This window comes from Physeter macrocephalus, chromosome 8 (assembly GCF_002837175.3).
Source record: "Physeter macrocephalus isolate SW-GA chromosome 8, ASM283717v5, whole genome shotgun sequence".
NCBI classification, from domain to species: Eukaryota; Metazoa; Chordata; class Mammalia; order Artiodactyla; family Physeteridae; genus Physeter; species Physeter macrocephalus.
This window is the reverse complement of record NC_041221.1, coordinates 70539959-70564043: the sequence shown is the minus strand read 5'-3', so window position 1 is coordinate 70564043 and position 24085 is coordinate 70539959. Positions and strand designations below refer to the sequence as shown.

The following is a 24085-nucleotide window of genomic DNA, read 5'->3' as shown; positions in this document are numbered from 1 at the left end:
CGTATGGTTAATTAGAAGTTAAAGCTGGACAAATATTCCTTTTTTTTAAAAAATAAATTTATTTATTTATTTATTTTTGGCTGCGTTGGGTCTTCGTTGCTGCGCACGGGCTTTCTCTAGTTGCGGCGAGCGGGGGCTACTCTTCGTTGCGGTGCGCGGGCTTCTCACTGCAGTGGCTTCTCTCATTGCGGAGCACGGGCTCTAGGCGCACGGGCTTCAGTAGTTGTGGCACTCGGGCTCAGCAGTTGTGGCTCGCGAGCTCTAGAGCGCAGGCTCAGTAGTTGTGGCGCACAGGCTTAGTTGCTCCATGGCATGTGGGATCTTCCCAGACCAGGGCTCAAACCAGTGTCTCCTGCACTGGCAGGCGGATTCTTAACCACTGCGCCACCAGGGAAGCCCCAAATATTCTGTTACGCATATTTCCAGAACCATTTATGTGTACCTGGATGACCACGGAATAGTGAAACCTAGTTTTGGGGAAATGTCCCAAATCAGAGAGATTTTAAATTGTTATCACATGGGCCCCAGGGAGTGGATATTTCCAGTATCGATCATCTTGGGAAGAGGGTAAATCCTGGGGCAGAAAATGCAAGGAAGAACCCCCTGTTTCCCTGGGTACAAGAAGGCTTGGGCTCTGAGATGTGAAAAGGGCCGTAGTATTTTTTGTGATGGAGAGGAGCTGGTGATGCCATGGGAAGACACTGCGTCTGCTTTGATGGTGGTGGTGGCAGCAGTGCCATCAATTACAGAGCAGAGAAAGAGCCGGTTCTGAAGCAGCAGGATCAAGGCTGGCATCTTGAAGCCGTCAACACAACTGAGCTTGAACTCAAGCATGACGTGAGAAGAACCATGTCCCCTCTCCAGGTGGAAGAGGCCCGTTAGCATCGCTTGCTCTGTCTAGCCTGGGGACCTCACAAGAGCCATCAACTGCAAGGCAGCAGGTGAACAGCACGGTAAGCAGGCTTGAGGGCTCTGTTTACGTGTGCCCACAAGGTAGCACACCCTCAGATAAAAGTGGGGACAACTTCTGGCCTTTATGGCTCTGAACCTTGTGTCATAATAATTTGGTAAAATAAATAAACAAATGTGAAGAAATATAACGATAAAGAGTAAAACTGACCGTAAAATGCATTTGAATATTCAAGTTAAAGCAGCATTTTACATGCAAGTAGATTTAACCGTCTGGAGACAGTGGGGAAAGCAGGCGTGACCCAAAAAGCAGAACAAAAACTAAATGTACAAGAAGAAAAAAAAAAAAGGACAGTTTAATACCAACTGGTGCCCATAAGCTAGAACAGATATTAAACATCTAGTTCTTTGCTAAAGTTGGATCACAAAAGCATATTTTGGTTTGCACACCCTTGGAAGAAAACAAACTAGCCGTTGGGTCATTGCTAAGAAAAGGCATAAAGAGCCAGACAAGGTATCCAAGGACCTCACATCGCTCCCCAGACTATAATCTCCTTGAAACACAGAAAAGTGAGTTCACAGGTCTCCCAGACATGAAATTGGGGGGGTTCTATGGAGTCACCCATGGGTGACAGCTGACCCTAGGGATGAACTTGCATGGAAACCTGGTGCAGAACAGGACAGAGTACAACAGCAACAAAGAATGGTTTGGGGTTTGTATGTAAATATGTGATATAAGGGTCCTTGAGCTTTATGAAAACTTCCGGGGTCCACAGAGCTGTTGTTTCCCCACTGACATGGGTACCAGTCTGTAGAAATAAATGAGTTACCGGTGCCTTTTCTCATCTTCTCCTTTCCCTCTCTGTATCTCTGCAAGACCTAGTCCTTGTAACAGGTAACAGCAGTTCATCCCTAAATGGCACTGCGAATGAATTAAGATTGCAGCAGTCATGATATGATGCCCATAGCTCCAGCCAAACCTCTCTATCTTTTATATTTGTGGAAGGAGTAAGACCACCTCCATTAGTAAAGAAAGAGCGATTGTCAACAAAGAGCCAGTGTAACTCTATTTTATTGGCGGAAGCCAATGACTGTCAGATAAGGAAAATGGAAATCATTGCTTTGAAATAGAATAATGGGATTTTTAGATGAAGAAGTGCCTTATAAATAGTTCAACTCCATCATTTTGCAGATGAGGAAATTTCGCAGCCACACACAACTAGTTAATGGCAAAGCTAGGAACAGAATTCAACTCGGCGCCTTTCTTGGGAGATTTGGAAAATATTCAGATAAAGAGACTGTTTGGGACTATACTGCATGAACGTGTGACACAGCTGAAGAAACTAGAGATTTTTAACCTAGAAAGGGGATAGTTCAGGTACATAATAACCATTTTCAAATACCTTAAGGACTGTCAAGTAGTAAAAGGTCTTGAACTTGTCCTGCTGGCCTGAGGAAACAAGGACAATTGTGGGGAAGTTAGAGAAAGACTTTAGCAGTTCAGCATAATATAAAACCTTTTAAACGGTCAAAATTTGCCAAAATAATTCATTGGGAGATAGTAAGCTTTCTGTCACCTGAGGCAGTTCAGGAAAGACTGGAAGATAATGTAGTGTGTATGTTTTGTCCACGAAAATGGGTGGGGTAAGAGGAGTGGAGGAGAAAATTCAGGCATGAAAATCATTTGGATGGGGTGACCTTTAAGAGTATGTGATTCTTTACAACCTGGGATCAAATAAGGGTTTCATTCTTGCCTCCAAACTCGACAACTTATCTTCCCATCTGTTTGCCATAGTTTAAATTTTAATCTATTTCATATTTCAGGGTATTATGCCCTGAATATTTGATTTGAATGCTGTGGCAGAAGGTCACTCATATTCATTTATTTTCTTTTACTCTTATACACTTGCAGTGAGTCTTTTGAATCCATTATGCAAACATATGCAAATCATATGCAGATAGTGTGTCCTCAGAAAAATGACAAAATCTTATGGCCTTAACTGAGCCATCAAACCTGTCTTTAAGAGGGAAAGTAATATGCCTTTTGAATGTCTCTGGGGCAGGAGACAATTTCCTGAGAGTGATATTTACATGACGTTGGAATTGGTTACTCAGAGGCGTCTTTGCCTCATATTCTTCACATTTATGTAGGACTTTGAGGTTAAGAAAGTATTTTCACAGAAATGATCCCATTGGATCCTCATAATTACCCTGTGATGTTGGCAAAACAGGAATTGGAATTCTTGTTTTATTATTCAGATGGGAAATAGACTCAGAAAAGTCAAATGACTTGCCCAGGTTTGCTCTGTTGGTAAATGATGGGTCTGAGGCTTCAAAGTAGATCTCTTTTCAGTCCAAGAACTCTTCCATGACACTGTGATGTGTGTCTTCTTCAAAGCAAGGTGGTTGTCATCAGTCTGGGTTTGCTTGGACGGCATTTCGCCAAAAGCATCTTTGAAGGTGTTTTGTTGATGAGGATGGCATTTTAAGGGTGACCAGAAAAGTCTAATTATTTGTAGTAGCCCTAGCACAGTGCCAACTACAGAGTTTCTCTAACCACCCCCCTGCTTTTTCGCATCTGCTCTGAAATCTCCAGATGAAGAACTTTCTTCACACCGTACACTCTTCAGCTTTTTCAGGAGGCAAAATTCTTCCTTAAACTATCGGGAGTAATAGCACAGTCTCTGCAGTGAGACTGTCTGGATCTGAAGCCCTAATCTACCACCTTCTATTTGTGTGGTCTTGGAGAGGTCATTGATTCCTCTAAGCATCAGTTTCTACATCTATATATAAAATGGGGGAAATAATATCACCTCTTTGATAGAGTATATGATAAGGAGATATCTATAAAACAAAAGAAAACCTACTTAGACACATAATATGTGCTCAATAAATGGTAGCCACTGTAATTACCATATTAGTGGTTGTAACACAGTAGTGGTAGTAGTATTATTCTCTCAAGGTATTGTGAAGTCTGATGCTAAGAACTGGCTCTTGGAAATGGAATGGGAGGACAGTAATACCAAATATCTCGTATATGTCAAAGGACTGGAGAACAGACAATGTCTGAGGCAGCCAAATTCAGCCCAGTGAGGAATACATGAACTTTAACTTTCTTTAGTCACTACCATATCTTGCATCATAATGAGGGTAGTTGCAATCCTGTTTCGAAGGTATTTCTAAGAAAAAAATAGAGCCAAGGTTGGCACCCTTAACTCTTCTCTCTCTTAGTCAGACTGCCCTGTATATGGCAGTGGTCTCTACTTCCCTGGGTCACCTTGGGAGGGAACAAGAGGGGATTCCACTCCAGCCGCTTTAGCAGGCCTGAATCACGGGGTCAAGGGATGGATTTTTCCTCCTCCTGTACCAAGACCAGAAGTGGGTACTGTGAAGGTGGCCAAGGCAGCAGCTCCACTCCCTTTCTGGGATGACCCTGCTCCATCTTGCCCTATTCCCAGCTCCAGCACATGTGCCCTATGCCCCCCACAGAGTGCTCTGCCCTACCAGTATGCCCCAGCACCTCTCCTGGTCACTCACCTAGGCCAGCTAACAAGGTGGCCTCCTCCGTGAGGACAGATTCCTGCTCCCACAGCCTCTTCGATGGAAAGGGACCAAGCTGTTGGAGCTGGCCAAACCGCTGAAGCTCGCCTAGGGTCACTAGGAACCATCACCCTGAGAGTCCATGTGACCAGCGAAAAGGAACTGCACGACTGATTCATGTTGGCCAGGAAATGCACTGGGCCGTTCTGAGGCTGGGTGCTCAGCTATTTTTGGCAAGAATGGGTACGATGCAGAAGGGACTTCCCCTTTTTTGCAGCAAAGAGCCAACAAATGCTGAGCAGTCTACAGCATTTCTTGTTCTCAGATTACCCTTCTGAGCACTCTCTGGCTGCCAGATTATCGAGGCCATCATAGCTTGATTCGATTTCTCAGCTCCAGGCATTAGCTAACCCTACCAAGCTGGGTCGCCTCGGTCCTGTGATGGCTCTCCGTGTCGGCTGCTTCCTGTTGGCGGTGCTGATTTCTGCCAGCTGTAAAGTCATCACCTCCTCAAATCCAATGTGCACTGAGGTGAGTCCAAACTATCTGTCTTTGTCCAGATTAAACCACCTGGAAATGTTGAGATTCAGCTTGCAGTCCTATCTGAGCCTTAAAAGGGCAACGAGGTGTGTAGGAGTTTTTCTTTACAGTGAAAAAGGAACCAAAGAGCTCAGCCGGGGAGATGATCTCACAGGTTCATAGTAGGAAGAAGTGAGAGTTGTTTTCCTCTGCAAACAATTTCCCCCAAATAATCCCAGTTGGGACATAAGATGTCAACAGGGTCCCAGTGCAAAGAGCAGACCTCCAAACCTGCTCCCTAGCATGGAGGAGCGTCTGTCCAACCTCCCAGCACATGGCCACTTCCCCAAAGAGTTCTTCAGTTTCCTGGCATTCAGGACGGAGACTAGTAAAGACCACCTGTGCCAGGCTTTAGAGCATATAAAGATCACTCCGAATGAGTCTGGCTTTCTCCTCGAGTTGGACAGCCCTCCATCTGTTTCACTAACCCTCAGGAGAAACATCTGCGCATAGAGCCAAGTTGCACCTTCTGTTTTGGACCATAACAGTATTTATCAACCTGTGGGAAGTTCTTGGGGAGGGTGGCAAGAGAGAGAAAGGAGAAGGGCTCATTCTCTTTCCATCCTCCTCCCATTACCTCTGATCCCAGCAGGTATCCAGCACCATGTGGCCTGTCGGACAAGTGCTGTAAACAGGAAGAACCATCAGTCTTGGTGGCTGAGTGGGCTGCTTTCCTAGGTTGGGGCTGAATGATGAAAAGAGGCAGGAGTAGCAGGATGGAGAAAGGCAGTGCTTAGGAGCCAGGGTTAGGAGAATAAGGAGAGCGGGGCAAGGACCCACCAGACTAGAGCACGAATCAAAGCTAGGACTGCAATAAGGCCTAGAAGCAGAAAGCAACAGAACCTTGTTAGTCTGGTATTGGGATGGAATCAGGATGCACGCTCAGACCAAAAGGACGTACAATGCCCAGGGGAAATATCTCAGTCTGCTATAACAAAGTACCACAGACCAGGTGACTCCAACAACAGAAACTTACTTTTGTACAATTCTGGAGTCTGGAAGTCCAAGATCAAGGTGTTGGCAAGGTTGGCTTCTTCTGAGGCCTCTCTCCTTGGCTAGTTGATGGCTTTCTTCTCCCTATGTCTTCACATCATTTCCCCTTGGTATGCATCTGTGTCCAAATTTATTGTTCTTATAAAGACACCAGTCATATTGGATTAGGGCCTACCCTAATGACCTCACTTTAACTTAGTTACCTCTTTGAAGACTCTATCTCCAAATAAAGTCTCATTCTGAGGTACCAACGTTAAGACTTCAGCATATGAATTTGGGGGAGACACAATTCAGCCCACAACAGAAGAGGGCAAGTAAAAGGCTTTTATCAGCTCCAGAAGGCTGTATCCTCATCATTCAGGTTGAAAAATCAACTGCACAGAGGCCTGTAGGTAACATGTAAGAGGGTAGGAGTGGAGACACCATCTCCTCAGTAATCAGGTAGGGTATGCCATCCACCTTCTAGCAACATCCTCAGATGGGATAATATTACCATTAAATTCCAGCTCATTGGGAAGCAGTCCATGTTAAACATCCTACTCTTAAGTCTACCAGTTCACTTTTTAAATCCCCACATTGCAGCAAAGTCTGTGCAGCCTTCTGAAGCCCACAAGGGCCCTCACTGCTGGGAGATTTTGGAAATCCCTGAAAATATTGGACCAGTCTAGATTCCTATTGAAGACACCAGGCCCTAGAGTCACCAGTTGCTTTTTGCAAATGGTACCTGCTTTAGCAGAGGGAAGGAGAAAGAGGCAGGAAGAGCTAGTCCTTTTGCTGCCTATTCAGAGGACTTCCATGCCATTCAGGTGGCAGAAGTGATACTGAGCATCCCAGGACCTCCAGGCCTGGCCTATGCTACAGTGAGAGATTTCCTTTTTGGAGAAGTCGGGTGAGACTGAAACCTTCCAATATCACATCCTCCCTGCAGCCCTCCCTCTGAAAGGACTCTGATTTTAAATGCCTTGAGACCTATTCAATTAATACTGGGTCTATATTTTCCTTTACCTCTTCTATCATGTTTGAGTTCATGATAGCAGGATTCTAAGGCTATTTATAGAGCCCTCACCTCTATGTCAATATTGGGGAGGGAACTGGGAGATATGACTTGTTCCTGAAGGTAAGGACCATCTAGGCTTCAGAAAAGTGAGATAAAGTAGAAGTGGTAGGAGAGGAAGCTTTTGAGTTAACGGTTTGGCCGTTTTTCAGGTGAAATTCACTCCAGCTTGCCCACTCCTTCCTCTTGTTTTCCTTTCCTCATTCATTCTTTCTCTTCAGTTGCAGCAAAATTAACACATACTGTATATATGTTCATGTGACCACCATGAATTTGACAGGCCCTATCCTGAAAACAAGGGTTTGGTTTGGTTTTGAGTTCAGTAAATTTTTTATTGAAGTAAAATATACATACAGAAAAGCTCACCAATCCTAAGTGTAGAGCTCAGTGAGTTCTCACCAAGTGAACACATCCATGTGAGCAGCACACAGATCAAGAAACAGAACTTGCTCAGCACCTCAGAAGCCCTCTCATGTCTCCTCCCAGTCACTAGCCCCCAAGACCATCCAGTACTCTCACTCATATCACCAAAAATTGACTTTGCCTCTTTTTGAATTTTGTGTACATGAGACCATACAGTGTGTACTCTTCTGTGTCTGGCTGCTTCCACTCAATATCAAACACGTGATATTTATATATGATGTTGTATGCAGCCATCATGTGCTCCATTAATCAATGAATAGTATTCTGTTTTATTAGTGAAACTATTTATTTATATATTCTACTGTTAGTGGACATTTGTATTGTTTTCAATTTTTTGCCTATTATGAATGTTGCTGCTTTGGATAGTCTTACCTAGGTCTTTAGTAAACAAATATTTATTAGGTGTATAACAGGGAGTAGATGTATTTGGTCATAGGGTACACATATGTTTAATTTCAGTAAATATTGACAGTTTTTCAATGGGTTGGTACCCATTTATTCTCACCAGCAATGGATATGAGTTCTGATTTCCCTACAGCCTCACTAACATTTGCTATTGTTTGTTTAAGAACATTAGCTCTTCTGATGGATAGGGATATTTCACTGGGATTTTTTATTTTCCTGATAAATAATTAAATTGAGTATATTTATGTATCCTTGTGTGTGTTTGTGTGCGTGTGTGTGTGTGTGTACGTGCCTATTTCAAGTCTTTGGCCCATTTTCTCTTACGTTGTCTGTATTTTGTTTTTTGTTTTTTGTTTTTGTAGTGGTTCTTAATGTATTCTGGATACAGGTTCTTTATCACGTTACAAATATATTCTCCCACTCTGTGGCTTGCCTTTTCACTCTCTTGACATTTTTTGATGAACAGAAACCTTTAATTTTAATATTGCTTGATTTATCATTGTTCCTTTATTTATTTTCCGTGCATATCTGTTCTGTTTAAGAAATTTTTGCCGGGACTTCCCTGGTGGCGCAGTGGTTGGGGGTCCGCCTGCCAATGCAGGGGACGCGGGTTCGATCCCTGGTCCGGGAGGGTCCCACATGCCGCGGAGCGGCTGGGCCCTCGTGCCGCAGCTACTGAGCCTGCACTCTAGAGCCCACGAGCCATAACTACTGAGCCCACGCGCAGCAACTGATGGGGCCCGCCCGCCTGGAGCCCGTGCTCCACAACGGGAGAGGCCACAGCAGTGAGAGGCCCACACGCAGCAGCGGAGACCCAGTGCAGCCTAAATAAATAGATAGATAGATGATAGATAGATAGATAGATAGATAGATAAATAACTTAAAAAAAAAAAGAAAATTTTGCCAACTCAAAGCCATGAAGATATTATCCTATGTTTTCTTCTGGAAGTTTTATCATTTGGTATTTATTTCTAAGTTTCACATGTAAATTTACAGTCCATCTGGAATTGCTTTTTGCCTATGATGTGAGGTAGGAGTCAGGATGAATTTTTTTTTTTTTTTTTTTTTTTTTTGTGGTTTGCGGGCCTCCCTCTGCCGTGGCCTCTCCCGTTGCGGAGCACAGGCTCCGGACGCACAGGCTCAGCGGCCATGGCTCACGGGCCCAGCTGCTCCGCGGCATGTGGGATCTTCCCAGACCGGGGCGCGAACCCGGTTCCCCTGCATCGGCAGGCGGACGCGCAACCACTGCGCCACCAGGGAAGCCCAGGATGAATTTTTTAATAAAACTTTTTGTTTGAAAAAAGTGTCAAACCTTGACAAATTCTAAAATATTCTAAAAATATTATAACGAACACTCATAAATACTCCACATAGAACCTTCCATGATTAAATGCTCTGTGTGTGTATTCATGTAGGTGTGTGTGTATCATAAGTAACAAAATTAGATCTACGACCAGGTTTTTGGAGGCTGACCAATATGCAAAGAGTAGCTGGAAGTCAGTGTTCTGTGATTTGGACTCAGGAAACATTTTAGATGTGCTCTTGAATAATTGCTTGTGAGTGTCGGCATGCCTCCTCATTTCAAATGGGCTCATCTTGACTATTCTGTCCCCTTAAAACCACGGTAGGAGACAGTCTTTTGGGTCTAGGTATGGGGAGAGTCTTTAAGTAGAGCTCTGTTTTAAGAGAACTCTAAGTTCATGGATACAAGGGCTTCCCAATAGCTCTAGAGGATGACAATGATGTTTTGATGATCCAGGGAAATGCTAACTTTTCTTGTGAGAGTGCCATACGTTACCTCATTAATCCTCAGAGTTGGTCTGCCAACAGGGGTTATTATCCTTGATCTACAGCTGCGCAAAAAAAGGAGGCTCGGAGAACACAGCTTGGTATTTTAGAGCTGGGATTTGAACCTGGGCAGTCTGCCTCAAGACACACAGAAAAAGAACCACTAATAATTGGAGTGCCCTTTGCCTGGAGGAGTTAGACTGACAACAAAGTTTTAGGGCTGTGACCTCTTGGGAGTGTTTTGTTTTATTTTCGGAGAGTAATTATTACTCTGTGATTTGGCTCAGTCAGATTGCTATCTCTGGATAGAGGAGTGATCACCGAGGGAGGGTTGGGGTTCAGTGTCCCAGACTCCTCGTGCCTGGCGGAGCTGGCTGCTGCGGGTACCGAGTGCAGAGGAGACATCCCAACAAGTGGGGATCAGCACTTGTGTGAAACTCAGAGAATTTGAAATCAGAAAATGATCTCAGCACTCGTGAGGAGAGAAAATATTGTGGAATGGCAGGGGGTTAGAGATGCAGCAGAAAGAAGCAAAATAAGATCCTGACTGAAAAAAATGCAGATGAATACCTGGAGGGAAAAGGGATTGCAGACACAGATGTAGCACTTGGGAGTCCTGCTCTGTGTAAAGGCACAGCTCTGAGGCGGAGCTGGAGATGAAGTGACCGGCACAGGTCCCAGTGCAAATGCCCATGATATGGATTAGGGACGGGCATGGGGCAGTTGTCCTGAATACCAGGCTGGCTTTGTCTCAGCCCTGTTGGCTGCCTAAGTTCACATCCAGAAGGGTCCTGTCTGCGATGGAATGGCTAAAGCAGGACAATGAGAAAGTGACTTTGGAAACTGACCCTAGACTGAGGTCGAGCGATGAAGTCTGGGTCTGTAAGACGTGGTCATGTGGGGCTCAGAGAAACCACAGAAGCTGCAAAAGCGGTGGTGGGTGTCTGCCTAGAAAAGCAACTGAACCCGTGGTCCTCACAGCTGGCCCAGCTCTGGGCAAAATGGCAGTGGCTACACAGTCAGGACCCAGCAATCCTCTTTTACACCCTGTCCTTTCCTGCTCCGTTGTATTATCATCCTGCTGCTTGGGAATCCTGTGCTATGCTATCAGAACTCACCCCTAGAAAGTGTTGCTGTGAAAACTGACAGTGAATAAGATACAATCTCACTGATGTAGTTCTATGAAAAATGTATAACCTGAATCAAATCATAAGGACACGTACAAACCTCAAAGAAGTAACATTCTGCAAACTATGAGCCTGGATTCTTAAAAAAATTAATCAATGCCAGGAGAGACCAGGAAAGGCTGAAGAATCATTTTAGATTACAGGAGACAAAAGAGACATGGAAATGAGATGCAGTGATTGTACGGGAGTGTGGCTGTGAAAGCCGTGGCAGAAGAGCCCAGAACAGTCTCTGAAATGTGTTTGGTTTTCAAATTTTCTTATGAGCTGCGGTTCTTGTCATTTGCATCTTTCTTTAGGAATCAAGGGCAGATAGTTCATTGCAGTTTATGTAACTAGAGATTATTGAGTGTTACGACCCAGGCTTGTGGTGGTGGACTTCTCAGTACTCCTGGGAAGTGTTATGCACTGGTTCTTGGGTTTTCACTGGGTTGAAACTGAGCTATTCCTTTCCATTTGCTAGGCACTCCCTCAGGCCACTGGCTCAGGAGAGCTAGTGCTCCATTCCAACTTTGGGAATCACATTAAAGCAGTGAAGTGCTTAGCAAAGCATACAATTTAGTTGTCACGGGCACATTATATTCTGGAAAAGGAGGGAATTGCCAACGTCGAGCCTTTTGCTAAAGGGCCAGAAGAGAGTGAGATGAATTGAGAAAAGGCCCCCTTTCTCCACGTATATATGACATCAGCTATGCCAGTGGAGACCAGAAAAGAAAAATGTCTCCTCAAAGCTAATCCAGACCTTAGCAGCTGCACATACATCTTCTCTCTAGGTCTTCCATGTTCAGGGGGACCAAAGAGGGGTCTAGCAGCATGTGTTTTCCCCCACCAGTCAATCAAATATGTTTTAAATGCAAAGTGTGCATTTCAAGGGCATTATGTAGATTTGTGGCAGTGCCTGAAGGGCTTTGGGTCTATGAAACAATTATGGATTACAAGAAAATATAAATATGGCAATTTCATCAGTGACTTTCTTAATATTGTCACAATATAGAAGAAAACCAGTGATTTCCTGTAAATGAGCATGCTTACTGTACCTACAAAAAAGTGCCCAACTAAGCAGAAGTTGGAGTGAATAAAGGAAAAAGCAGTTAAATTGGCAACACTTCTAAAATGTCACACTTCAGAGCAAAGGCGGATGTGTGCCATCTTCTGTTTCTAACTAAGCAGACCTGTTTGCAACTCAGGATGAGGACAGCTGCTGATTTAGACTTTCATGGGGCAGGTCTTTCCCAGTCCAGGGCAGTCTCAGTGGGGCGTCTAGTAAGACCACTGTGTGGCACAGAGAAAGCAGGGCCTGGAAGGTTGGATGAAATCACATGGAGCCTGAGATGAGCTGAGAGATGGCCTATGGTTCTGGGATGTCTTTCTTCGTTGTATCCCCAAGTGTACTTTTCCTGGAGATCATTTCTTTCTTTCCCTGGAGCCTCCCCATGTAAAATATACCCCAACAGACCTTCCTACCTGCCCCGCTATCCTTTATCCTAAGGCATCATCCAGATAAATTATGAGCCCACAATTCTATAAGCTTCTAACTAACCCCTTCCCATTTTTACCTAGTTAGTCCAAGATCTATAACTTGAGTTTGCACTTCTAGCAAGCAGTAAACAACAGACGTCAGAACACTTGACTCTCCTGAGGACACAGAATGAGGAAGTCCTCTGAATTTATGAGCAGGGCTGTGCCCAAATGTTAGGTCTGGTATCAGCAGCCTACAGTTCCACAGATTTAAAACTCAGTCATTCTTCAAGATTACAAGACCTATGATCTAAGATCTGTGCCATGCTGCTAGTTCTTTTTTAAAAAGATTGTATTAAGAAAATTTCTAAATATGTACAAAAGCACTGAGTTACAGGGAACCTTGCGTGCATCACTCCACATTCAACAACCATCAACGTTTTGCCTACTAATTTCCGCTATTCACTCCTTCCTTTCTCGCCAAAGTATTTTAAAGCAAATGCCAAGCCTCATGTCATTTTGCCTCTAAATCCCTCAAAATGCAACTCAAAATAAGAACATTTCTCCTACATAACGGCAAGGTCATTATCATTAACAAAATTCACAGTTTCTTAGTATTCTCTAATACCCTGTCCTCATTCAAAGTTCCCTGATAAAATGTCTTTTCCCAAATGCTTTATTTGAATCAGCATCTAAAGAAGGGCTACTCTATGTCATATGATCCAGAAATCCCACTCCTAGGCATATATACAGACAAAACTATAATTCGAAAAGACACCTGCACTCCAATATTCATTGCAGCACTATTTCCAATAGCCAAGACATGGAAGCAACATAAATGTCCATCAACAGATCAATGGATAAAGAAGATGTAGTACATATATATATACTATGGAATACTACTCAGCCATAAAAAAGAATGAAATAATTCCATTTGCAGCAACATGGATGGACCCTAGAGATTACCATACTGAGTAGGTCATAAAGAGGAAGACGAATACCATTGATTTCACTTATACGTGGAATCTAGAATACAACACAAATGAACTTATTTACAAAACAGAAACAGACTCACACACATAGAGAATAGACTTGTGGTTGCCAAGGGAGTGGCGGTGAGGGAGGATTAGAGTGGGAGTTTGAGATTAGCAGATACAAACTATTATATATAAAACAGATAAACAACAAGGTCCTATTGTATAGCACAGGGAACTACATTCAATACCCTGTGATAAAACATAATGGAGGGCTTCCCTGGTGGCGCAGTGGTTGCGCGTCCGCCTGCCGATTAATGGAAAAGAATATGAAAAAGAATATATATAAAATATATATACACACATACATATATGTATAACTGAATCACTTTGATGTACACCAGAAACTAACATGACATTGTAAGTCAACTATACTTCAATAAAAAATTTAGAAAAGAAGGGCTATTCTATTATCTGTTGGTTATGTCTCTGAAGTAGCTTTTGTATCTGTCTCTTTTTATAAGAGCAGCCTCCTCTCTCATCTTACCCCCTTGCTCTCCACTTCCGCCAAACATCATTCACATTTTGATAAACGAAGTCAGTCATGCTATGGAATGTTCCACCTTCTGCCTTTGGCTGACTGCTACCTTGTGGTGCTGTTTACCTGAAATCCCCCAAATCACTTATAGACTGAAAGTTAGGCCTAAAGTCTTGATTGGATTTAAGGTTAAACTTTTTTTGGCAATACTTCATAGGTGGTGCTGTGTACTTCATACTGCATCACATCACAAAGTATGTCATATCTGATCGTATTCTTTTGTCGAAGCTAATCTAGAGTTGATTTGTTTGTTTCAAAGTGAAAGAAAACATTTCCATGCATCCAAAATCAAAACTATAAAATTGCGTTCAGAGAAGGCTTGTTTTCATCCCCGCTCCTCCATCTGGTTCCTTCCTTTCCCTTAAATATAACCCGTTTGCGGTTTTTCCCCATGGTTTCTTCTTGTAAATGTAAGAAAATACACACATACCTTCCTTACACAAAAGGTAGCATACTGTATACCATATACCATATACAATATATACTAATAGACGTTCTGCACCTGGCTTTTTTCACCTTAAAATAAACCTGTATATCACTCCATTATCAGTTTATGGAGATCGTGCTTATCCTTTTTTCAGCTACACAGGGTTCCATTCAGTGAATATAACATATTTTGTTCAAGTGGTCCTATATGGATGGATAATCTGATTATTGCCAATCTTTTGCTATTGTAAAAAATACTAAAATGAATAATGTTATGCATAAGTCATTTTGTGTTTTTCCAAGTATTATATTTGGTGAAGATTCCTAGAAGTAAGACTGCTGCTCAAAGGATAAAACATGTAAGTTTGCTAGATAGTCAACCATATACCATATACTGTCTGATATTAATTTATAGTTTCTCTCATCAGAAAGAAGCCAACAAGACATATAACTGTGAAAATTTAGGTCTCAGAGAAATTCCTGACACTCTACCAAATACAACAGAATTTTTGGAATTCGGCTTTAACTTCTTGCCTACAATTCAAAATATAACCTTCAGCAGGCTCATAAATCTTATCTTTTTGGATTTGACCAGGTATGTATCTGAGTTCTTTGCGTGTGCTTGATGTTTTACTTAGGTCAAAACACAACGTGCATTCAAATTGTTTCCATGACCTTCTTTTGAGGCACAGGGAAAACATGCTTATTCTGCATGTTTACCCTTTCCCACGAAATATTTTTATACAGGTAAAATATAATTTAAATAAGCACCAATCAATGGAGAGGAAAGTGGCTTGTTCTCAAACTAGATTGTGTCAGCAGTGCTGCTTATGAAGTTCTAAGGAATATCAATAACAAAACTGAAAATAAATCTTCTACTAAATCAGATGCCACATCATACTATATTTTAGCATAATTGACTATTAATGGGTGTGACATTTTAAGAAAAAAATTAGAGGAGAAATACACGCCATCTACTAATTTTTTCCTGAAACTTGGTAAAAAAGAGTTCCATTATTTGGTTTCAGAGGCAAAATTAGGATTGTAAATGCTGAACCAGTGCTTGTGAACCAGCAGGCAGAAGTATCATAAGAAAATAAGGGAAGAGAGTGAGAGGGAAATGCAGCTGGTGTGTGTGTGTGTGTGTGTGTGTGTGTGTGTGTGTGTAATGGGGGGAAGGGTTCCGTATGTGGATGAGGTCTGCACCCCTTGCAGCAGCTCTACTTCTTCTACTTTGGTCCTTCAACTTAAGCTTCTACAGAGCAGGAGAGTATTCACATACATAGAACTGTACGTTCACATCTGCATAACCACCACTGGGAGGTAGGTATGGTACATACTGCCATCCCACTCGTGTTAGATGGGAAAACAGAGGTTCAAGGAGATTTTATGAGCTTGCTTAAGGTCACAAGGGAAGGAAACTGGGGTTCTGCTTTCCTGACTCCCAGTCCAGAGTCCCCCAAATAACCCTAGGCTACCTCCCAGCCAAGACTCCGTTAGATACAATTGAGAGAAAGCCTTGCCCTTTCAGATCTTTCTGTTACCTTCCTAGTTTTGACACAAAGAAATTTACTTTCCCTCTCCTTTATCATTTCTCATTTTCAGATGAGATGAGTTTGACCACATTTTTAAGAAGTGTTGGGCCAGGATAGCTTTTGTAGCTGAAGGACTTTTAGTTTCCTCTACTGCTATTTTGAAAAAGTGATAAAAATAGGACCTCATACTTTCTAAAATCCTTCTCCTCTGCTCCCCTCCCCACCTGTTATCTGGCTACAAATGAGGCACTGTTTTTATTACTTAACACAGTCGTGGTTTCCTTCGCTTTACCAACTTGCTTTCTATCCCCTTTTCTCATTCTTCTGTCTTGCTTTTCAGACCTTCCTCTCTGGAATCATTTTCCTTTCTCCTAAAGCACCTCCTTAGACATTTCTTTAGTGTCTGTTAGCAGTCAACTCTCTCAGTTTTTGTTTTTCTGAAGATATCTTTATTTCACTCTGATTCTTGAAAGACAGCATTTTCTGGCGTATGATTCTAGGTGGACAGTTGTTTTTTTCTCGGCCCTTTGAGGCTATCATTCCAGTCTCCCACTGTTGCTGTTGGGAGGTCATCTATCTGTCTAGTCGTTGTTCGCATGTTGGCAATCTGTCTTTTCTTCTCTGGACATTTCCAATAGCTTCTCTTTGTCCTTGGAATTCTGTAATATCACAGTTATGCACTGTGTAGATCGTCAGGCTCCTTGAATCTGAGATGGGCATCTTTCATCAGTTCTAAAATATTCTAGCCACATTTGAACTCCGGTTTGCCCCCATTCACTCCTGTATTTCCTTTGGATCTCTGATGAGACGTATATTGCATCCTCTTATCTGTCCTTTATATATCTTAGTCTCTCTTTCTTGTTTTCCAACTCTTCATTTTTTGGACTACATTCTAGGTAATTTTCTCATATTTACTCCTAGTCCATTAATATCCTCTTCAGCTGTGTTTAATCTCCTGCATAAACTATCCATTGGCTTATAATTTCAATGATTAACTTCTCCCATTTCAATAAGTTTCACTGATTTTTCATTTTACAAATATATGAGATCAGTTTAATATTTTTTCCTTCATCATACTTTTGGTTCTTGGTGTTACCTTTAAACATATCAAACATATGTTTGACAAAAGCATATTTATTACATGTTCTGATAATATTCAATACATATCAGCTATATAATATATTCTTTATATATCATATATACATATGTATGATATACATACACATTATCAGATATATCTGATAACTCTCGCATCTGCTACCTTTTTTAATCTGATTCTGTAGAACTTGTTTTTTTGGCTGACTTAAGCTAATGTGTTTTCCTTATGTGTTTAGTGAATTTTATTTTGAGCTCATTTATCATGTGGAACTTTGTGTAAATCTTTGTTAAAATGTTTTCCTGGAACTAGATAATACCAATGAATTATTAACATTTTCATGTGTGACAATGGCATCATGGCTATAGAAAATAAGCCTATTTTTTTGGAGATGCATACTGAAATATGTATGGGCACCTAGGATTTGACATAAAATAATTTAGGAGAGAGAAGTAGGTATAGATGAAGCAAAGAAGCATATATTGCAAAATTGTGAGAATTGTTGCATTTGTGTGAAAGATATATGGAAGTTCTTCGTACTATTCTCTTTACTTTTATGTAAATTTGAAAATTCTTCTTATAAAAAATTAAGTAAGTACATGACTCCAGAAAAGGTTTCTCTTTACTTCTGCTAGTTACCTGAAGTCACTACCAACCTGGAACTGCTTTAAGCTAAATTTTCCACTTGGGTTTCTTTGGGGAAGTCCACAGAGGTAGCATAAATTCAGGCTACAGTTCTCATAGGTGGAAGCTTCTGGTTAAAAGATCTCAGAGGAGACTTTTCTTGTTGTTCTTGTTGTTGTTGTTCTACCCAGAGCCAAGGCCAAGACAAAAGCATATCCTAAAGGTCTCCCTCTGTGAGTTTTCTTTTTTAAGGTCACCCATTGAAAGGATCCTTTGAGGGTCTTGGTAGTTTGCAGTTTTGATAAGACCTCCTATCCTGTCCCCAAGTTTGTCTCCTAACACTGGTCCATGTGGCTCATTAACACCCAGGCTCTAGGCCACTAGGGATTGGCAAATATTGGCAGATATGACAAAACTAGCTCCAGAAATCCCTTGGTTCTATAGATTCAAGCTTCCCTTTGACAGTCCATTTCTAAGTAATTCCCTTACTGACCTTCAGGGGAGCTCTGTGTGTGTGTGTGTGTGTGTGTGTGTGTGTGTATGTGTGTGTGTGTGTGTGTGTGTGTGTGTGTGTATATAATCCAGTATTTTTAGGTGTAATATCAGGATGGGTTTCTCTGAACCTCTAGTGTTCCATATTTCTATGGGGCATTTTCATATACACCATTTGAATCACAACCATTCTACAAAGTAATCATTGTTGCTATAATTTAGAGAAGAAAAAACTGAGGTTGAAGAAAGTTGTGACTTGCTCAGGATGGGACAGATTCATACTTTACATAGCATATGTTATATATTATGCAGTATATAAGACATATTTTGTATCACTTATAATAGTAAATAATAGTTTGATTTTGCCTACAATCAAACCACTAAAGTGTTCCAAACACAAACCTCTGAGAGTTCAATCTAAAATATCTGGAAAAAAATTCTAAATCAGAGTGTTCAGATCTGAGGCTAGTTATTAACTCAACAGGCCATCTGTGGGTACTGAAGAAAGTTTATTATGTTTTACTCTGAATAATAATGTACACTGTTTTTACTATGCACAAAAGATGGCTTTGTTACTATAGGTCACTGTGACAGAATTTTTTTCTTTTCCCTAATTAATTCTTATTAAATACTATTATCTTTTTAAGGTGCCAGATTAACTGGGTACATGAAGATACTTTTCAAAACCATCATCAACTGAACACCATTGTGTTAACTGGAAATCCCCTGATATTCATGGCAGAAACATCACTTACCGGGCCCAAGTTGCTGAAGCATCTTTTCTTAACCCAAACAGGAATATCCAATCTTGAGTTTATCCCAGTGCACAACCTGGAAAACTTGGAAAGTTTGCATCTTGAAAGCAACCATATTTCCTCTATTAATCTCCCAGAAAACTTCCCAACACGGAATCTGAAAGTCCTGGATTTTCAGAATAATGCTATACACTACATCTCTAGTAAAGACATAAACGCTCTGGAACAGGCCACGAACCTAAGCCTTAACTTCAATGGCAATGACATTAAAGGCATTGAGCCTGGGGCTTTCAATTCAAAAATCTTTCAAAGTTTGAAATTTGGAGGGTCTCTCAACTTATCTGTTATATTGAAAGGTCTACAGAACTCTACTATTCAGTCTCTTTGGCTGGGGACATTTGAGGACACTGATGACCAAGACCTCACTTCAGCCACATTTGAGGGACTTTGTGACATGGCTGTTGAGAGCATCAACCTACAAAAGCACCACTTCGATGGCTTCTCACCTTCTACATTTCGGTGCTTCACTCGACTCCAGGAGTTGGATCTGACGGCAACTCACTTGAAAGGATTACCCTCTGGGATTGAGGGTATGAACTCTCTCAAGAAATTAGTTCTCAATGCAAATAGTTTGGACCAATTGTGTCAAATCAATGCTGCCAGTTTCCCATCCCTTACAGACCTCTATGTCAAAGGCAACATGAAGAAACTTGACCTCGGTGCCAGGTGTTTGGAAAAACTAGAAAATCTTCACAAACTTGATTTAAGTCACAGTGATATTGAGGCTTCTGACTGTTGCAATCTGCAACTCAAAAACCTGTCCCACTTGCAATACTTAAACCTGAGCTACAATGAGCCCCTTGGTCTCGAGGATCAGGCGTTCAAAGAATGTCCTCGGCTAGAACTCCTGGATTTGGCATTTACCCACCTGCGTGTCAAGGCTTCACAAAGTCCTTTCCAAAACCTCCATCTCCTGCGGGTTCTGAATCTCTCTCGCTGCCTCCTTGATACCAGCAATCGGCACCTTCTAGAAGGCCTGCTGGATCTCCGGTATCTGAATGTACAAGGGAATCACTTTCAAGATGGGAGCATCTCAAAGACCAACCTACTTCAGACAGTGAGCAGCTTGGAGATTCTGATTTTATCCTCTTGTGAGCTCCTCTCCATAGACCAGCAAGCATTCCACGGCCTTGGGAAAATGAGCCACTTAGACTTAAGCCACAACAGCCTGACAGGCGACAGCATGGATGCTCTTAGCCCTCTTCAGGGGATCTACCTCAATCTGGCCGCCAATAACATTCGCATCATCCCACCCCATCTCCTCCCCACCTTGTCTCAGCAGAGCACCATTAATTTAAGTCACAATCCCCTGGACTGCACTTGCTCAAACCTCCATTTCATAACATGGTACAAAGAAAACCTGCATAAACTCGAGGGCTCGGAGGAGACGGTGTGTGCAAATCCCCCTGCTTTAAGGGGAGTTAAGCTGTCTGATGTCAAACTGTCTTGTGGGATGACGGGTAGTGGCATTTTCTTTCTTGTAGTTTTTGTATCCTTGCTCATCATTCTATTCATTTATTCAGTTAAATTTCTTCTTAGGTGGAAATACCAGCACATTTAGGGCTGAAGATTTCTAGAGATAGAAAATAAATATGTTTAGCAAAATTGCCCTCAGTAAAGGAACTGTTATTTGTTAGTGACCAGACCTTTCAGATGGGTTCCTGGAGCCGGGTAGGGATTCACTGTGCTTTTCTGAGTCCCAGAACTAATAAGCCTCCTGGGAAGGTAAACTGACTAGGGCCAGAGGGCCAGATGCAGCTGTGAGAGACACAGAGCCTCTTCCTCACATGGAAGGTGGCTAGAAGTTGAGGAGGACCCATGGCAGGGAAAGGCCAGGAGAGTAACCTACTAGGAGGCCATCACTTCCATTCATGAGCATCCTTTGAAGCACCTCCCACCTTGACCCTAAAAGGAGGTCGTCAACTCCCACAGCTTGGCAGTGCCAAGGACCCCAGCTCCCCAGCTCTCTCTCCCACAGCTCGGGCATTGTGCTTGGGTCTGAGTTCTCAGTAATGTAGCCATTTGGGAAACAAGTTGGAGATAAAGTCTCAAAGCTTATTTTAAATGACAAAGAGAAAACAAAGAATTTAAGAGAAGAGGCTGAAAAATGAATCTTGCCATCAAATTGACTTCGTTAACCTCCTTAATCCTTACTTCTCCAAGGATTCTACAATGCCTCTGCAGTGCTAATAGCTCCAAGAAAAAAAAAAAAAGACACCCCTGCCAGGATGCCCCTCCCCCAGGGTTTAGGAGTTTCGCACATTGGCCACCCTCACTTCAGACCCAAGGAGACTTTTTCTACCTACCTGGTGTTCTCACTCTTATTATGTTACAGATCCTAACTTACAGGTGGGCTGTGGTCCAAATGCTCTTCTCATTTGAATGTCTGGTCCTTAGAAGCTTCTTTCTCACAGGAACCGTGAGATAAATGGTGGTTTGGTTCCCAGGCCAGCTCTCAAAAACCTATTCACCGGTGATAGCAACTGAGATAGCATATTTACAGTGAAAAACTAGTGGAAGAAAGAAAGCATCCTGGCACCCTCACCACCGGGAACACAATAAGCTGCCTTAGTGAGCAGTAGTTTCTGTTGAGGCTTGGGGCATTGCAAAGATTATACCAGCAACAGAGAGGGGACAAAATCATTACATGCAGATAGAGAACAGGGAAGCTGGCAGTGTAATGACTTAGGCCTTCTTCTCAAGGTCCAAAGGGTGACACCCATGCAGGGCTTGATCTTCTGAAATCTGCATTGGCAGACAAGAGAGTTGAGCTCTTGTACTCAGGTGTTGCATTTATAAGGCCTGGATCAAGCTGAATAACCCATTTTAGGCTAGAGATAGTAGCTTACAGTTATAAAATTCTGAATGGATACCAAAGTAAAAATTGATTAACATCCAATGAGAACTGATTAGCCCTTAAGTTGAGGGCATATTAGTGGAACAGAGTAGAAACTTGGGGACCAACTCTTTACCTCTGTACCCCCAGGAAAAGCAGGAAAGACAAAGGAATAGTGAAGGAAAGCCATAAACCTTCAATGCAAATGCTTTACCAGTCTTAGGGGATTTTTTCGTGTAATACTACACAGGAGCCTAAGTTTTCCCAGATGTTCTTGGTTAAGGACACAAGACGGCGGCTAGGGTAAGGGGAGTGAGGCACTTGATTTGGGTGCAAAATTTAAGGGGGAACCAAGAAACTCAGTAATCAGGCAAAAAAGTTACTTTTAAAACTTTCAATTAATGCAAAAAAAATCCATGATAAATATCAAAAGTTTTTAAACATAGCCAGGATCCACAACAGCACCATGCAGAACCATATTAGAGCCTGAGGCAAAAGGAAAATCACTGGTAGCCGTTCTGCCTTTGCTTAAAATTTTGGTATTTTTGTTCATTGTGGATATTTTACATTAGTTTTGATATCTTAATGTTGCATTAAAATACTATTCTTCCTTGTTACCGAGTTTTTTTTTTTTTTTTTTTTTTTTTGCGGTACGCGGGCCTCTCACTGCTGTGGCCTCTCCCGTTGCGGAGCACAGGCTCCGGACGCGCAGGCTCAGCGGCCATGGCTCACGGGGGCCCAGCCGCTCCGCGGCATGTGGGATCTTCCCGGACCGGGGCAAGAACCCGCGTCCCCTGCATCGGCAGGCGGACTCCCAACCACTGCGCCACCAGGGAAGCCCAGTTACTGAGTTTTTGGTGCCCTCTTAAGTTTGGCGCCCAAGGTGGGTGCCTCACTCACCTCACCCTGTCCCTGCCTTGAGGACCGGTAAGAAGTGGGGCTTCCCAGCTAACCCAGGCCGCAGTTTACTGAAAGCCTATTAGCAGGCACATTACCTCCGTTTTACTCCAAAATGTCCCATCTCCTTCCCCTTTAGTTTCTGGAAACAGGAAGAAGTATTCAAGATTTTACACCTTGTTACCTCATCCTCATCTAACTCCCAACTCCTGGGCTCAAAGGCATCCTTCCTTCAAAGCCAAGAGAGGTGGCAGAGATGAATGGGTACCAAAGCCCTCTGAGCGCTAGGCGGCCTGGGCCTGGTGAGAGAGGGCAAGCAGAGCACACTCTACTAATGAAATGAAACATCACACAATTAACTGTTTTAATTATCTTGAATACCAGCATTTGGGAAAACAGGTGGCTGGGAAGGGAGTTTTCTTCGGCTTTCCTGAGGGAGACTTAGTAAGGCAGTCATTTAAGGATGTGTGTTAAAGGGAGAAAGAAAGTGTCGGGAAATATGAGGACATCGTGACACACCCCTTCAGCCACCTTCGTTCCTTCCCTAGGCCTAGGATGGTAGGGCATCACTCTGAGAAGGCCAGTCCGAGCCAGTGCTGGGTTGTTATTGGCTCTGAGTCTAGCAGTAACCGAGGCCTTTCCTCCTGAGTTTTGGGCTCAGAAGGGACCTAACGCAGAAGTGGGCACAGCTGCCTTGGCCTGTGCCGAGCAGGTGCTCTTCTAGGAAGCTTCCTAACTGCTGCTACAGGAAAGGCGCCTCATTCTAGGGACCCTTCTGAAGGCAGGCAGCCAACCCTCCCAAGTCAGAGAGCACACATTGCTCTGACTCGATGCCACCCATGTGGCCCACTCTCGTGGTGCAGGAAGCATTCACCTTTGGGAACTCAGGCAGGAATGTAGCAGGACACACAGTTACTTCATTTTGTTGATTTTGTTCATTTGCTTGTAGCAAATTCGATGATCAGCTCCGGAAACTTTGGGAGATATTCCTGGTGGTGACCTGAAGATGCCAGAACCATGCTCACTGGTCCCTCCTTCCTTTTCCTCTTTCCTTTTTCTTTCTTTGTTGTTTCTTCCCTTCCTTCATTCCTTAAATCTTTCTCTCCCTTTTACTTCCCTCCTTTCTTCCTTCCTTCAATCCTATCAGAGAGTATGGAAGTCCACACTCTTAAGGGAATCCAGTCTGGGACTTCCCTGGTGGCGCATTGGTTAAGAATCCGCCTGCCAATGCAGGGGACATGGGTTCGAGCCCTGGTCTGGGAAGATCCCACATGCCGCGGAGCAACGAAGCCCGTGTGCCACAACTACCGAGCCTGCGCTCTAGAGCCCGTGAGCCACAACTACTGAAGCCCGTGCGCTTAGAGCCTGTGCTCCGCAACAAGAGAAGCCACCGCAATGAGAAGCCCATGCACCTCAATGAAGAGTAGCCCCTGCTCGCTGCAACTAGAGAAAGTCCACA

The 24085-nt window shown here is 42.8% G+C and overlaps 1 protein-coding gene and 1 long non-coding RNA gene across 2 annotated transcripts in view; one reads left to right on the top strand and one right to left on the bottom strand.

Annotated features, from left to right (window-relative positions):
• The window catches only part of LOC102993634 (uncharacterized), a 36038-nt gene extending 26953 nt beyond the window's left edge, over positions 1 to 9085 (bottom strand). The window contains exons 1-2 of the long non-coding RNA XR_003680926.2: positions 6005 to 9085; positions 1 to 2359 (exon numbers count right to left, since the gene is read on the bottom strand). This is a non-coding gene — a long non-coding RNA (uncharacterized lncRNA). The remainder of the gene's footprint in view (positions 2360 to 6004) is intronic.
• On the top strand, positions 2350 to 20463 carry CD180 (CD180 molecule). Its single transcript, XM_007101800.3, has 3 exons — positions 2350 to 4980; positions 14760 to 14926; positions 18726 to 20463. The coding sequence occupies exons 1-3, from the start codon at positions 4891 to 4893 to the stop codon at positions 20452 to 20454; spliced, it is 1986 nt and encodes a 661-aa protein (XP_007101862.1). The 5' UTR covers positions 2350 to 4890; the 3' UTR covers positions 20455 to 20463.
• Positions 20464 to 24085: the final 3622 nt, after the last annotated feature.